The 17,010-nt window shown below is 38.9% G+C and overlaps 1 protein-coding gene across 5 annotated transcripts in view; it reads right to left on the minus strand.

The window, feature by feature from the left end:
- The window catches only part of rasgef1ba (RasGEF domain family, member 1Ba), a 46,706-nt gene that overhangs the window by 13,287 nt on the left and 16,409 nt on the right, over positions 1–17,010 (minus strand). For 2 of the 5 annotated variants that reach the window (XM_088335686.1, XM_088335688.1), the window contains exons 2-5: positions 12,621–12,794; positions 11,299–11,421; positions 11,082–11,219; positions 5,008–5,223 (exon numbers count right to left, since the gene is read on the minus strand). In XM_088335686.1, coding sequence (XP_088191812.1) covers positions 5,008–5,223; positions 11,082–11,219; positions 11,299–11,421; positions 12,621–12,794 — 651 coding nt within the window. Of the gene's footprint in view, positions 1–5,007; positions 5,224–11,081; positions 11,220–11,298; positions 11,422–12,620; positions 12,795–14,416; positions 14,617–17,010 lie in introns of those variants that run through there. The other 3 variants (XM_088335687.1, XM_088335689.1, XM_088335690.1) reach the window with 2 other exon arrangements.

Raw genomic sequence — 17,010 nt, forward strand, 5'->3', positions numbered from 1 at the left:
CAGCCAGAAAATCCTCAAAGAAAGTTAAAATAATATTTTCGGGGGGTTCCCCAATGGTTTTTAATACAAATTGTACCATCATAGCTAATGAAAGTCATATTAAGGTGTGGGTGGTCCAAAAAGAAGGGCGTTGACAGAACCCACCCAAGCCTTCTGACCACCCAGAAGGCAAAAGCTATGGAGAAACTCAAGTTTTGATTTTTTTTGAGGGTCCAAAACCAACAAAACCACAAAACTTTGGCTCAAGTATTATGAAAATAACAACCAAAGTCTCAGATGTTGTCAACACTCTCCCAAAAAGAGTCATCAACACACCCCAGAAAATCTGCATCTGCCCTGTGTTAAGGACATTGGCGATGACATTATTGCAGAATCCACCTCTTTCACCTGCTGCCCTTTGGCAGATGCTACAGGTCCTTCAAAACAAAGACTAACAAGATCCTCCAGGGTCATCAAAAAAATAAATAAATACACAAAACCTAGAAAAAATATCTTGCCTATGAAAAATGAATATTCATATCATATCGTCTATTCGAATTTTTGCATAATGTTGCTGCTTAATGTCAATGGCACTATTATTCTTATTAGAGTTAAGATTTGGCCTAAAAAAATCCAGCCCAACCAGACACAGGTACTGGATTGAAGTTTTAATAGAAAATGTTAGATTTGCTACAGACTACCGTTGTAAAGTACGGAAAATCTTAGGCTAGGTCAGGGGTTGGCAACCCGAAATGTTGAAAGAGCCATATCTGACAACAACAACAAAAAAAATTGTCCTGAGCCGCAAAAAATTAAAAGCCTTTATAGGCTTCATAACGAATGCAACACATGCTGTTTTGTAAAGTGCATTTTCTGTGCTATTTTTTTTTGTGAGTACCTAATCATAGTGAGCAGTGTTTTCCATTGAGTTTTGTGAGACCCAGGTGGGTGGACAGTCTAAGAAAGGGGTTTCTAACATGCGGCCCAGGGGCCAATTTTATACCGTGGGGTCATCGCCATTGTAATATGAAAGTTTGAAGGGACAGTTGTATCATTTAGCACCTTCTAGTGGAACAAAGAAAAGTTATCAAAAAGAACAATATTGATTTTTAAAAAAAATCCGAAACGATGATAAAAGTGCTTTTCTTTTTTTTTTTAAATTCTCCATGCTTGAGAAATTTGCATTTAGCTTACATAACGTCAGCTAATTGTCAGCCATATTGCTGCTAAGGGTAACTAAAAACCTCAAATATGGCTAGGCAAGAAAATGGGTGTAAAATTGTGACGACACGTTTAGTCTTCATAGTTTGTATTCTTCCTTGCACAACACAATACAGCAACATCTAGTTGTCAAATAATACACATTGTCCCATTAATGTAAGTAAAGCCCATGCAAATTACTGATTGATTTTGACTTTTTTTTACATCAATTTATTTATAGTTTCACTTTAATTCTTAATGGGTTTTTTTGAGATTTTATTTTGTGTAGCAAATGAAAAAAATTTGAGAACAGTGAAATGCTTTTATCAGAAGCTTTCTTGTAGAAAAGCTGATTTTGCCCGGTTTCACAAGGGCCCTAGCTGCAGAGCAGTGCTAGGAATTAAATGGACAGAACTATTTCAAGGCAGTGTAAAAAAATATTTCAGACGCTGCATTGATCGCATTTATCATGTTTTTTTAAGGAAAAGAGGGTTTTAAGAATGAAATAAATTTTGGGGGTGCTTGGGTTGGATTTTCGGGTACTTGAGCAACGCCCAAAACCAGCTGGTGACGCCAATGGGAAAAAGTTGCCTGTAGATTGAAAGATAATGCCATAGGGTTTGCATCAGTGAACTACTCCCCCCACCTCTCCAGGGAACGTAGGAACGCGAGACAAAACCATGTTTATCATCCAATCAACTATACATAAACATGTTTATTAGCCAATAACCCGATTAACCCAGATAGCAAGTGATAGGACAAAAAAAACAAGAAAGCGAAAACACCAGCGCGTTTTATGTATTATATAATATCATATAGCGCCGTTGTGGTTGGCCAAACACTCCCATCAATCAAATAACTATAAATCCTTGAAAAAAAATGCAGTGTCTTACAATTACACAATTGCACCACGTCACATTGCGATATCAATTAGATTTCGGTTTATCATGCGGCCCTAGTATGTCTCTATATTAGCCATTTTAGTGTAGCAAATTCATCGATGACATGCCTCTGCAACATTGCGTGGACAATGGAGAAACTACCTCCGGACTGGCAGACTGGGTGGTGGCCCCCCTTTTCAAGAATGGGGGCCAGAGAATGTGTTCCAACTACAAGGGAATCCCATGTTTCAGCCTTCCTGGTAAGGTCTTTTCAGATGGTACTGGAGAGGAGGGTCCACCGGGAGGTCAAATCTTGGATTCAGGAGGAGCAATGTGTTTTTTTTTCGGGCTGTGGAACAGTGGACCAGCTCTACACCCTTTGCAGGGTTCTCAAGGTTGCATGGGAGTCTGCCCATTCAGTCTAAATGTTTTTTTGTGGACTTGGAGAGGGCATTCGACCGTGTTCCTCAGGGAGCCCTGTGGGTGGTGCTGCAGGAGTATGAGGTACCGGACAGTCCCCCTGTATGACTGGTGCGCATTGCCAGCAGTAAGTCTCATTCGTTTCCAGTGGGATTTGAAATCAGCCAGGGCTGCCCTTTTTCACCGAATCTATTCATAACTTTTATGGACAGAGTTTCTACGCGTTGCCTTGGCAGGAAGGGGTCTGGATGGAAGCCTCCGCATTGCAATTCTGTTTTATGCAGATGATGTGTTGCTGTCGGCCTCCTCAAGCCGTGATCTTCAGCTCCCACAGGAGCAGTTCGCAGCAGAGCGTGAAGCGGCCGGGATAAGAATCAGCACCTCCAAGTCCGAGAGCATGCTTCTCAGCCCAAAAAAGGGAGGCATGCCCTCCCCAAGTTCGGGACAAGACCCTGCCCCTAGTGGAGGAGTTTTAAGTATCTCTGTGTCTTGTTCAGGAGCGTGGGCAAGTTTGAACGGGAGGTTGTCAGACAGATCAGTGCAGCGTCTGCCGTCATACATACCCTGAACCGGACCGTCGTGGTTAAAAAGGAGCTGAAACAAAAGGCAAAGCTTTCGATTTACCGGTTTATCTACGTTCCTACACACCTATGGTCGTGAACTGCAGAAATGAGTTTCCTCCATGGGGTGGCTGAGCTCTCACTTAGATAAGGTGAGAAGCCGGTCACCAAAGTGGGACTCAGTGTAGAGCCGCTTCTCCTCTGCGTTGAGAGAAGCCCGCTGAGTTGGCTCAGGCAACTAATAAAGATGGCTCCTGGATGTCTCCCTCAGAAGGTGTTGCGGGCATGTCCCACCGGCAGGAGGCCCCGGGCTGGAGAGACTACATCTATAGGCTGGCCTGGGAACGCCTTGGGATCTTGTCGAATGAGCTGGACGAAGTGGCTGGGAAAAAGAAGGTCTGGGCTTCCCTTCTGAGGCTGCAGCCCCTACGACCCGACCCATATAAGCGGACTATAATGGATGGAGGGATAGACTACGCTCTCCTATTCACATCCATGAGTACTTGGGCAAACAGTTAGCGCAATTAGTGTCATGCAACGCGTCCTCTTCTGCGCATGCAGGACACTTGTGGCGTTCACACAGGAGATCACAGACAAGTTGTATTTAGTTGCAAATGTGAACCATTTCTCAAAAACATTGAATTTCACCCCAAAAATTGGAATTAAGCATTAAGCTCTGCAGTGTGAACGTAGTCAAAGTGGCCTAGGTGTGGTGTGAAAAAAGTCAGATATGCTCTGTTCAGACGGACTTTAACAGATCGAATACAGGTGGCGATTGTGAAAAAAGGTCAGGAAAATGCTTGAATTGGGTCAAGTGCTTGAAATTGCTGCCATTGCCATGTTTCATGGCAGTCTGACTCTAGACCACGCAATAAATGAAGATTTTTTTTTTTTAATGGCCGTGAAAATAACGCTGACACGCCCGTTCTGGTGGCTTGACATTATGGCATTGTCATGTGAAGCGTCACTGCACCCTACAGGTCACACCCAAGAGGACAGCTCTACTTAGAAACAGGGCTCAATGGCACCGCTCACTGAGAAAAGACGGCGCCTCCGATTTTTAAAAAAAATACATTATCTATAATAATAAGACCCTATGCACAAAATTATTTAACAAAACGGATGAAATATGAATTAAAATATTCACAGACCTACAAATACATTTGTAAAATACAAAACAATTTGAGCTTTTTATACACCCGGCATTGGACAAATTGGCCTTGAAATTGCTTAAATTTGGCCATGAATTTTTGTGATTTATTGTTTTTATTGTCTGCTTCTATCTTTGGTGTTTTTCGTCCCGTTTGACAACTACACTTTGGATTACTTTCTATCCTATGGACATGGGTTTTAGCGCACAAAAATGCGTTTATTCGAGGAATCAACTCCTTGCTCTGAAGAATTCTCGTGCCGGCGTGATGAGGTTGCCTATCGTGGATGGAGAGCCGGAGATAGCCAAGCGGCTAGTGGTGTTCTAAGTCTCTGGTACAGTCTGTAATCATGGTAAATGTGAACTCTCTACCAAATAAGAACGACGAACTGGCTGTGCAGGTGAAAAACATCAAGCGAACAGGGAGTGCAGTTGCTGTGTTTTACGGAAACGTGGCTCAAGTTTAGCATCCCGAACGCTAAAGTGTAGCCGCCCGGAGCTATCCGGAGCTAACTGGCTTCAGCGCTGTTAGACAGAGACACAAAAGCTTGCGGGAAGCGGAGAGGAGGTGGACTCGCTAACACGAGGTGGTGTAACGCTGGGCACAAAGATTTCCATCTGCCGCAGGGACGTCAAACTTTTGGACTAGCGTGTGACGTCATCCACTCCGCTAAACTACAACAAGCACCCCGAGGGCATCATGTTAATGTGTTAATAGACAACAAGGGAGACTTTTTTCCCTAAGAGGGATGAATAAAGTATCTATCTATCATCTATGAAAAAGGTGTACACTGTAATTTGCTGTTGGCGTTCTCACCAGTTCTATGTGAGTGAGCTGCTGCGCGACGGCAAAGGGGTCGCTGCAGACGGATGTGACGTCTCGGTGCACGGAGGCCTGAGGTTTGGCCTTGAGGACGACGAGGCGCTCGGCCGCCGCCGCGTTGATCTTGGCCACCGCTTCTTGGTACTGGCTCAGAACCGTCAGCCTCCGGATCAGGCCCTGACTCAGCTGGCTTGCTGCCTTCCTGTAAAGCTGCACAAGAACAGGAGGCGTTAAATGGACCATTTATTTGCTTGGGGTTTCTTTTTTTGGGGTTGGAACCGTCCTGCAGACATTCCAAAAGAGGGAGGATTGTTCACCATACCACTTGTCTCATTTTGGGTTTGTGTATATGTGTGTCCAAACAGAGTCCAGCGGCCCCAACTCCCTAAAGTCTAAGATTAGATAATCATTTCTGCACTGACCCACTTCACTCAGATACATAGGTGTCAAAGATGGGGCCCGTGGGCCTAATCAGGCCCAGTGAGGGTTTTAATCCGGCCCGCGGGACAACACTGAGAGAAGCTCAAGAGAAAAACGAGCTTCAGTTTAAAATAGGTCCACTTGATTTTGCCAAAGCCAGGCACTACTCACAAAAGCAGTCTAGCTATATTTCTTTATCTTTTCTCTCTCATACTTTCTCCTTTTCCCGTCTTTTTTTTCTTAATCTGTCTTTGTCTCTGTTTCTTTCTCAGTCCCTCCCCTTTTCACTTTCTCTCTGTCTCTTTTTGTCTTTCTGTATCCCTCTCTTTGTCTCTTTCACACTTAGAAAAATAAAAGGAGGAAGAAAGATGCTATCTCTTGCCTTCTTTCCTTTTCCTTTCCTCTTTCTCATTCTCTCCACCTTTCACTTGCTTGATCTGTCTTTTTATCTATTTTTTTCTCCCTTTCCCTTACTGATTTTCTCTGTCTCTCAATTGCTTGATCTTCCTCTTTCTTTTCATTTTTTTCTTTTTGTTACCCCTCTTACTCTTTCTCATTCTCATTTTTTCTTTTGCTTCATTTTTCTCCTTGTCATTTTCTACCTCATTCTCGTTTGCACTTGTTTGTTTGCCCTCTTTGTCCCTCTCTTCTTTACTCTTTAATCTACTAGTCCGGCCGCCATGAGTTTTTTTTCAACCACGTGGCCCCCAAGCTGAAATGAGTTTGACACCCCTGACTTGGTTACATAACAGGCTGGGGGTTAAAAAAGAAAAAAGTGTGCGGGCGCACATATGTTGTGCTTCTCAGCAGCACATCCTGCACAACATGTGGTCCAGTCATGCTCCTAAACAAACCTCAGAGACGACAACAAGTTATTTTCCAGGGCGGGACCGCGTGATGACAGCCAATCAGGCGCGACCAGACAGAAAAAAACGGATGATTCTCCAGCTGACCTCGGATGAAAACAAGACATTTTTGTCTGCACAGACAATAGTGTAGGTTCCATTTCTGTCAGCTGAACTTTTGTTTTTTTGCGCTTTTCTTTTTTTTTGTTGGATGTTTTTCGGGAACACATTCAAATACAAGATCATTAAAGGGACAGTGTGCAATATTTAGTGCCTCCTAGTGGTACTAAAAACCTACACAGTGGAATCCGCACTTAAGTTGCCCCAATGTTCGTCCGGCATCCTGCCGCCACACTTTGCCATGTAAGACTGGCCCTCGCTCGAACAAGACCACACAGTGCCGTCTAGTGGTCAAATATTAATCATTGAGGCTTTAACAACGCCAGCCAGATTGTTTTTGTAATACAAGCAAAATCAGATGATTCATCTGGGCGGAGAAAAAAAACCAAAGGACAAAAAAAACAACATTGGAAGACTTAACAAGCTTAAGTTTTGGTCCAAAATAAATTGGAGTTTTGGAAGTAAAATAACGCAGAATGTTGCAAGTAGAAAAAAGTAAACAAGAAGTTTAAAAATTCAATAGAATTATTGGAAGATTGTTATATTTATAGCCTACAAAACAGGAAATTGGTATCCTTTTTAAATGAATCATGCTTTTTTAGAAAACGGAGGAAAAGCAGAAATAATACTCTATGTCACCCAAAAAATGATACAATTAAAATAGCATTACAGTTTCATAATGCCATACTTAAAGAGGGGGAGCAATCTAAATTATAAATTTAAGAATGACTTTATTGAAGTGTAATTTTTCTGAGAATAAAAAAGTTCAGGCCCAAAATGAAACTATTTTTGGAGAGAAAAAAATACAGGATTATTTTACTTTTGCCTACATTTCTGAGTTATATTACTTTATAAGGTCTCTGGACAGCTCAAAAGAGTAAATGACGAAAGATACCAACTTGAAAACTAATTATTAATAAATAGTTGAATGGATTTAGGTATGATCTGGAAAACATCTCCAGTAAATTTCTACAATTTTTATTTTCAATTTTCTTGACGCATGTGAGCGCACATGCCTGACTTTTTTTGTTTGCATCAGTTGAGCCGGACGCACAAAATGTTCCAAAACGTACGACAACAAGTACAATTGTGAGCCCACAACGTGCACGGTTTGCTCCAGGCTCCTTTGCAACTTTCATCACATTTCAAAGAACGTCTTTATTTTATTGGCAGGAATTGTCTTGTGACTTTCAGGCTTTTCCTTCTTTTTTATTCAACCGTGAGGCTGAGTCACTTTTACTACACTACCTGATTGGAGTAAAGTGCAAATATCAATGTCAATGTATTTTTATTGATATGTTTTTTACATTATAAAAAAATAAAATAAAAAAATGAATCCTTAAAGACCTAATGTGTAATATTTGACCGATAGATTGCACTGTGTTCTCTGGTACAAGCGAGGGCCAGCGATTCTTGAAATAGCATCGCGGCAGTATGGCGAACAAACATGCCGCCGACCTAAGTTGGGATTCCACGGTGTAAAAGAAATATGAATTACTCGACCTATTTCCTATCAAATGTAACATTAGTATGATAATTCATGTATTTTCGCCTGGTATACAAGTCAATGTTTTCTTTTACAGAATGAAAGTTTCTTGTACCACTAGGAGGCACTAAATATTACACACGGTCCCTTTAAAAAAAAAAAAACTAAATGAGTGTTTGGATTTTAAGTAAAATGTTATAAAATATTCTAGAAAATATACAAATTATTTTCACATAAATTTATCGAATAAGACATAAACCAAGAAAATGTGTACAGAAGATATTTACAACTAAAACAAGAGATTTATTTTACATAATCAATAAATTATATTGAAAAATGTAAATGGGTGTTTAGATTGGGGGGAAAAAAATGAAATTTCATGAAATGTCTTAGAAAATATACAATTGTTCACGTTAATTATTTGAATAAAATCGAATTCAAGAAAATGTTGATAAGGGATATTTACAATGAAAAAAATAAATGCAATTATGTTTTAATATACCATTACAATTCTCTTAATAAAAAAGGAACGATTAAAAAACATGATATTTTTGAAAAGTAATTTAAAAGTACAAGCATTTAATAGGTTTTCTGCACTCATTTGTTGAATAAAGTAAAAATATTAATTGAGGTTCTTTTAAATAATCCATATATGAAATGAATAGAATTTCTTTAATACATCAATAACATTTTCTTGAGAAACTAGAAAAAAATAATTAACAAAGCAATAATTTCAAAATGTGAAATACATGTTTCAAAAAAAAAGTAAGTACTTTTTTTTTTAGAAAATTAGGGTTTTCCCATTTATTTTATATACGTATGTTAAATTTGACGAATTGAATATATGTAAGACCAATTTTACAATTAAAAATATCTAAAATCCAATTATTAAGTCATACTTTTTAATTTATTAGTACAATTGCATTGAGAAAATAAAAACAAATAATAAAAGTCTTACATTGAAAGTGAATGTTTGGTGAAATGCAAATTTAAAGGCAAGATTAAAACTAAACCAACATACAAAACATATCAATGTAAAATTTGCAAAGAAAACAATGATAAAATTGCATAAATTCTATAAACAATGTGATCTTATGAAAAAAAAAAACACAACAAATACCGGTATTTGAACTAGATAATTAGATATTGGATCAAATAATGATTTGTGGTTGTATGTATACAAGACAGTGCAGATTCATGTTATGTGTAACCAACATGATCATAACTGAAATGTAAAAAAAAAAAAAGGAAAGTATCTAAAATAAGACATGAAGATGGAGTTTGAGATCTCGGACCCGACTGTTAATGTGGCACATATCGATTGAGATTACACACAGTCATGTGAAACCTGCACAGCAAACAGTTTGGTGGGGGTCAGTTTGGTGTCACAAATGCAGGCGGGGGACTTGTCGGGGGAGGGGCCAGCTACCATGCGGACAGATGGATGTTTGCCTTCCCCATCTGCTCTTTACAAGCTCCTCCTGCTGCTTTTATTGAGAGCGCCCGGGAAAAAACAAACAGCCCCTTCCCTTGATAGAATCGCTCCGCCGTCTGTTATGCAAATAGCTTTGAGCTAAAAGGTGACTTATGCTAGCAGGTGGCTAACTGAAGGTAAGACGAATGTTCGTCTAGTTTGAAACCCCTTGTCGTTCCAACGGCGGGCCGTCAGATGACACCAGTCATTGAAATCCACCATGCCAAATATAGTTGGAAAGCTTCAACTCATGGGATTTGAGATATGATGACAAAAAATGAACAAAATAAATAAAATGAAGATTATATGGCAATTTTCCAGACAACTTAACACCCACGGGCCGTCAAGACTGTTGATAAACAAAGACGTGATTTCACTATGTCACTGAAACGCGTCATGCCACATGTAATTGGAAAGCTTAAACTCTTGGGATTCAAGATATGATGACCATTTTAAAATGTACTCATCACAGAAACATCAAGATCAGTCTGAAACAAGATACCGAAAACTATAAAGCCGGGGTAGCTCACCAAAAGCATCGTCTTGCAGCAATGAAATTCGATGATAGTACGCAACCATGGCCTTCTTACAGCCGCGACAGTCTAGTGAATCCAACCGTGTAAAATATTTTATCCAAAACACATTATAATGCTGACAGATTAAAAAAAACGAATAAATAAATTAGACTAAAAGCATTTCTGCATCATTTGACGATCCTTCTTGTAATACATCTGTTTCGCTCCATAATTCCGTTTTTAGTGAACTCATAAAATGAAATCCAATATGGCCGTTAGCCTCCGACCTTTTGATTGACACCACTCTCGACAAATTGCAAGCTTATTTTTCATGGTCCACAATAGCCTACGAAGGCCTGTATTGAAAAAAAACAGACATCGCCTCCTTAGCTCCAAAAATCTTTAGCCAGTAATGACCGATTCACATTAGTTAACCAATGAAATTCGCAACATAAATATATGCTTATTTACAAGATGTATTCAAATCGGAGCCAAAAATAAAAATACGTAATGCAACTTGTGATCCGTTCTTACGCGCAAGTGTGCCCAATTAGTGATTCACGTTTGAAAAGAGAAGTCAAACATTTAAAACACTTTTACAATGTCTGAGATTTTAGAGCTGTAAACTGGTTGTCTGTAAATGGTCACTTTTGAAAACACGTTGACATACCTTTAGAAAAATGTGTAAAATACAATGTTTAGTTTTGCAGCTTGTGATCAAATTTGACCTATGGGACTATTACTAAAAATAAGGCAAATACATCTTCTAAGGGTATTACAACCCTTGCCATATAATTTTAGTTTTTAATCCACTGTCCCCTCCCCCTGCATTCAGCAGCTACCTCACTGTACCAGTTTCTGTCACACCAAAGGTAAATATGATGTTGTTTTTTCTCCTTTCCGTTTATTAATAACATTGTTGGCCTGGAGGGGGATGGGTGCCACCAGGCTGAACTTGCCCAAGACACACCACCGGAAATAATGCCCCTACAACCCTAGTGGTTCAGTGATCCACCCACCTACCAATGTAGTTTTTACTATATACTATTTTGGTATTTGATGTTTTAACCTAGAGTGCTGGGGCTTCAGAACGCATTAGGGTTTTATCCTTGCTATAAATCAATTTTACTTCGCAATCCCCACCTAAGACCAGATTAATTTCGTATCCCTGAAGTTTTACCATATTACATTTTTTTCAATATGCCCACCTCATCTCCAGCGCAAAGCCGATGCGTGAGCTCTTTCAAGCTCCGCATCATGCGCTCGTCCCGGAAGTCACAAGGAAACGTTTCCGTCCACTCAGTCAACAACTGTAGGATCTTTGGCGCCATCTTCAAGAGTCGAATCTGGAAACGAAAAATGATTAAAATATAAACCAAATGAGTGTTCCAGATACATTTGGAGTTTAGAGAATTTGGACTCCACCTTCTCGGCTTGTGGATCGGCGATTCGTTGCTGCTCCAGGCACAAGTGGCATACTCTGGACATGAGCTGGTATGGGTGGATGAAGAGGCGAGAGCTCAGCAGGAATGTGAAGATGTATGTCCTCTGTGGAGAAAGCCACGAATCGTGATTTGTTTTTTTTTGCATTTGCAAATGGCAAAAAAAAGACAACCTGAAAAAACACTCCATTGAATACTATAAGCCAGTTTATAGGTACAGAAGAACCCAAGGGATTCGGTGTAGTACCCAACTTACAACTTTTTACCTCTACTATGTGGAATATAATGTTTTTGCATTACTGTATTTTATCAACTATACCACATAAACAGATTGTTTTGCCTGTCCGCTATTAATCGACATCTGTTATTGGTTAGTGCCAAAGCGTTATGAAAATGCCAATATGCTATTGGCTAAACTACCTCCCACAATACCGTTCTCTTCCTATTTATTCAATCAGAATCTTGTGTGCTTGGTTAAGAATTTGCAATGTAGTGCGATACAACATTCGCTGTGACTCCTCACTTGCAGTGATGATGAAGGGAGAAGCAAGAACATGATAGATAGATGGAAATAACGCTAGTGATCATTGAGAAATAAGAAAGAGGGACACACATCTTTACCCTAGTTAAGGAATAAAACCATAACCATTTGACAATCGGGACAATGTTTAAGACTATGGTGGCAGTTAAAGCAAGGAAATCATTTAAGGGTATAACAATTTTCTCAAATCGAAGTTTATAAGCTGTATAATCTGCTGTCCCCTCCTCTCTCCTGCATCCACCTGCTACTTCACTCAACCAGCTCACGTCATGTCACACCAAACCTATATAAAATTTTGATGTACTTACTATATACAATTGTATACTTTTTTATTATTCACTATTTTGTTGCTTGAATGATTTTATCTAGATTAGTGGAGGTTCTGAAGGCACTGGCTAATCAAGATAGGTGTCTATCCATCGCTATAGATAATTTTCACTTTGCAAACCCTATCTGAGAATCAATTGTCGTATCCTGGGGGTCTACTCAACGCAGATCGATTTATAGTTGGATCTTCTACATTTTGGCAGCCGTTTAAAAAGTCACATAACCCTCGGGAGCTTTTATGAACAAGATCTTCATAGAACCACAAAGAGTTTTAGCTCTTAGCAGTTAGCTTCTGACCAAAATTGTCAAACCTTCCGTGTCCCTTCAACATTTTACTTTTTAAGACGTTTTGCTTAACAAACTCATTTAACACATTCTTATTGATCAAACGAGGAGGATTTTTGTCTATAGATGAAAAAACGTCAGACAGAACTCACATCTGGATAATAGTCGAGTGTGGGGATCAGGTGCCTTATGAGGGCCTCCAAAGAACCAGATGCCAGGTTGTTGTCGCGGTAGTGGAGTCCGGAATAAACCTCGTCTTTGGCCTGGTACAAGTTTTTGTTGTAGCCTCCGTTGCTTTGCGGTGTCGCAGGCATTTTGCGGTCCTGCTGGAAAAGAAAGAGCGAGTGGGTTAAAACTGCTGAATGTCGGGGTGCCTCCCATGGGAGACTTGGCTATCAGTGAGTGTGTGTGATTGGGTAAAGTGTAAAATGTATTGTAAAGCGCTTTGGAGGTCCTATGACTCTGGTAAAGTGCTATATAAATGCAGTCAATTTACCATGACACAAGAAAATGGCTGCAATGCTTTTAAAAGTCTTGACTGGGGTGTCAAACATACTTCTTGTGGGCTAGATCAGGCCTGCCAATGGATTTAATCCGACCCGCGAGACATTGCTAAGAGAAACATGGGAACAAAGAACATTTGAGGAAACACCCATCCCGATGTTATTTGATTAAAAATAGAACTCACTGTTTAAAGGTGGGGTCCGTAACTTAAAAAATATTCTACTTCCCGATGCCATACGCTGGTTGAAATCATCATTGCAGCCTTTGTCAATATGCCTGTGTGACACGTGAACGTACGTGTCCATCTTAAACGCGCATGAATATTTTCAGCTTTTTGGGGGTTTGGGTTGGCTTTTGGACTGAGATTTGATCTTCAACCTCAGTGGAATTGTTTAAATCTAGGCTTAAACACAATTATATTAACTAGCCTATGAATGATGGTTATATTTTATGTTGATGATGTCTGTACAGCCATTTGAGACTTCTTGTGATTAAGGCCTATACAAAAAAAACACGACTCGACTATTTGAGAATCCTTTTCTTACTTTCATAATTTTCATCGTCAAATAAATGAAAACAACCAGCCCCTCTGTGATCCTTTTACGATGGAATCCTACACCCGTGGATCATTATTGTAGTTTAATTGTGAGCCTCTGAAAAGACTCCCAATCTTAGAGCTAAGGCACTTTTTATTCTATTAATTCACTAATCCGGCCCCCGTGTTTTTTTTGTTGTTGTTTCTTCTACCATATAGCTTCTAAGCTAAAATTAGTTAGGTCTTAACTGAAAAAAAGCATTTAAAAACATTTTTAACCAGCTTGTATTTTACATACAATCTTTTTAAGATCAAACTATGGCACGATACAATGTTAAAGGGACAGTGTGTTACATATGGCACAAAAATCCTTCATTCAATAAAAAGCACATTGATTTGAATACTAGGCAGAAATACATGAACTATCTTACCAATGTTAATTTTCATTAATAAAAAAAAATCATAGGTCGTTTTTTTTGTACATAGCGGATTCCATACCATAACAGTCGCTGCAATGATTGTTTGTCATCTTGCTGCACCGCTATTCTAATGTACCACTGTTTTTTGTTGGCAATACAGTGCCATCTAGTGGACATATATTACACAATGTACCTTGAAAGCCCCAGTGTGTAATATTCAACTACTAGATGGCACTGTTGTCTAATGCAAAAGAAAATCAGTGCCACAGCAAGCAGCAAGACAAATGACAAACATGGCAGCAACTACCAGGTATTGATTCCACTATGTGAAAGAAATACAAATTTCTCGACCTAAGATTTGTTGTAAAAATTAACATTGATATGATAGTTTGTGTATTTTGCCTAGTACTGAATTAAAGTTGTTTTTGTACCACTAGGAGGCACTAAATATCACACACCGTCCCTTTAAGCTAACATGCTAAAGGCTAACCTGCTGTCTGGCCTTTTCGTTTTCAATGTGTGTTTAAGAGCATTTTTCTGTCTTCTTTCTTTCTTTCTTTTAGTGCAACCCGGTCAGCACATGGCGCAGCAGCTGTTCTAGACGCCACTTGCTGTCTTTTGTCATGTAAATGAAGGGAAATGAAGAAGCACTTTGCCATAGTGTGAATTGACATTATGGGAGGCGCAATTGCGATAATTGGAGCTGATGTGCGCATGCGCATATGGCAGTGCGTTCGTCATTTGGTATTTATTTTGCCCGTTTTGAGGTTCTGACTACGTTCGTCCCTGTTTTAAATATATAATCGTCAATAAAGCAAGCATAAACGTGTAAGACTTTTTTGTGGTAGCACTCACCCTTCAGCCACGATGAAGGCTCAGTTTATAATAACATTTAAATACAGAGCATATGCAGCGTTCTTTTTTGGGGCCTTTTTTGCTGACAGTGTTCGTTTCGAAGAGAATACTCTAATAGAATAGAGAATACTTAGGTTTTAAATTACATCAATCCCTTTTACTTTTAGAATATCAACGCTTTTCTCTCACAAACTTGCCTTTGTAAGATTGTTTATGATGAACTTTACTTGTCAAACCTTTTTGAGGGCTAAATTTTATTACCCGACAAAGGACGCCAAAAGTGCCCAAATTTATTTTAAAACGTCTGCTTTTTTGAGTTTTTGATAAACATTTGAAGAAAATTCTCCTATTTCCAAGTGAAACCTGCACCAAAACTAAGAATGAGATCTAAGGTGTTCTGCGCTCGTTTGGTAAAGAAAATCCAAGGGAAAACTCGAGTGTGACGTCACTCAAGACAATAGAAAAACGCCCAAAGGGATGGCGTCATCTGGAGATTAAAATCTGTTTTAGATCTTGTTTCGTGCTTTGGTCAAAAATATAAAAGAGTTGAGATCACTATGGTGACTAATAAGATGGAGATGTTGTGCTCTTTTGAATGGCTTAAGATCCCAGGTGGATCAAAAAGAAACAGAGAAAGATACGGTCAATTACGCACCAAATAAACTGGCAGCTAAAATAAAATTAAGTCGCCAACTACTCAATTCTAGGAAGCAATCGCTCAAACTTATCGCACTTGGATGGTTGACAACAGTGCCTCTGCAGGCAGTTGGCGGCACTGTAGCTGTAATATGCATCCACACCAGTTGGTGGCAACAGATACATTTTTTTCTCTTTTTTTATGCTAAATATCTGCTCATGAGGTAACAGTATGATTAAAAACTCATTTTGTTTCAGATAGCTGTTTATGATTGCACGGCAAAAAAAGAAATAAAATAAAACTAATAAGACAAATATTTAATGAAGAATAAAACAGGTACAAATATTAATTGAAATACAAAATGACAGCAAAATTATTCAACTGTTTTTTTTCAAACCTGCTGATGATCTGCCTATAAGGTAGTTCATTATATATAATAACTCATTTTGTTAGACAAATTTGTTTAATATTGCAGAGCAATATTAAAGAAGAATAAAGAATAAGATAAATTAAATATTGTAAAACTCTTGCATATAATTTAGAACATTTTAATTTTTTTCTTATTTAACAAAAAGAAAAAGAAGGGCTGGAATATAGTAAAAATATTTGTTCCTCTTGGTAAAAATTATTAAGTAATATGTTTGCTTTTTTTAAAGACAAAAAAAAGTAATACTTGAAAATTAAGTTAAAAAAAGTATTGTAAAATCCAAAATAACAACAACTGAACTAACTAACTTGGCAACAAATAATAATTAAAAAGATATATCCTGTCAGTTTGGGCAGCATTATGATCATGTAAAATCCAATATACACATAATATATAATACAAAAAATGAATTTTATTACCCATACACACACACACACACATTTTATATATATATATATATATGCCTTCATACATACATATGCAAATAATGATGATCATGCCAATAGGTTTTGTTTGTTTCTTTGGATCCCTTGACCACCAGGGGCGTAGGGGCACCACTCCTTGCTATGTGTCTTGGGCAAGTACAGCCTGGTGGCACCCATCCCTCTCCAGACCAATATATGTTTCCACCCGGTCTCAAACCGGGGACTTTTCAATTTAAAAAATAAAAGTAATTTTAAAAATGACAATAGAAGTGGATCCAATAAAATTAGGAATAATAAATCGATGGCCAAGTCATGTTTATTTGTATAGCTTTTGATTAAAATCTGGGGGGAAACGCTTTTTTTTTAGTCCTGATAAATATTTTATGATATTGAGAAAAAAAATTGAAATCTCATCTCATCTCGTCTCGTCTCATTAGCCGTACCGCTTATCCTCAGTAGGGTCGCGGGGGGGGGGGCTGGAGCCCATCCCAGCAATCATCGGGCAGTGGGCAGGGGACACCCTGAACTGGTTGCCAGCCAATCGCAGGGCACACAGGGACAGACAACTCATTCGCTCATTCACACCTAGGGACAATTTGGACCGGCCAATTCACCTGAAATGCATGTTTTTGAAATGTGGGAGAAAACCGGAGTGCCCGGAGGAAACCCACGCAAGCATGGGGAGAACATACAAACTCCGCACAGAAAGTCTGGAGCTGGATTTGAACCCACGACAGGTT

This window comes from Urocampus carinirostris, chromosome 5, assembly GCF_059441175.1.
Source record: "Urocampus carinirostris isolate Australia breed hairy pipefish chromosome 5, RoL_Ucar_1.0, whole genome shotgun sequence".
NCBI classification, from domain to species: domain Eukaryota; kingdom Metazoa; phylum Chordata; class Actinopteri; order Syngnathiformes; family Syngnathidae; genus Urocampus; species Urocampus carinirostris.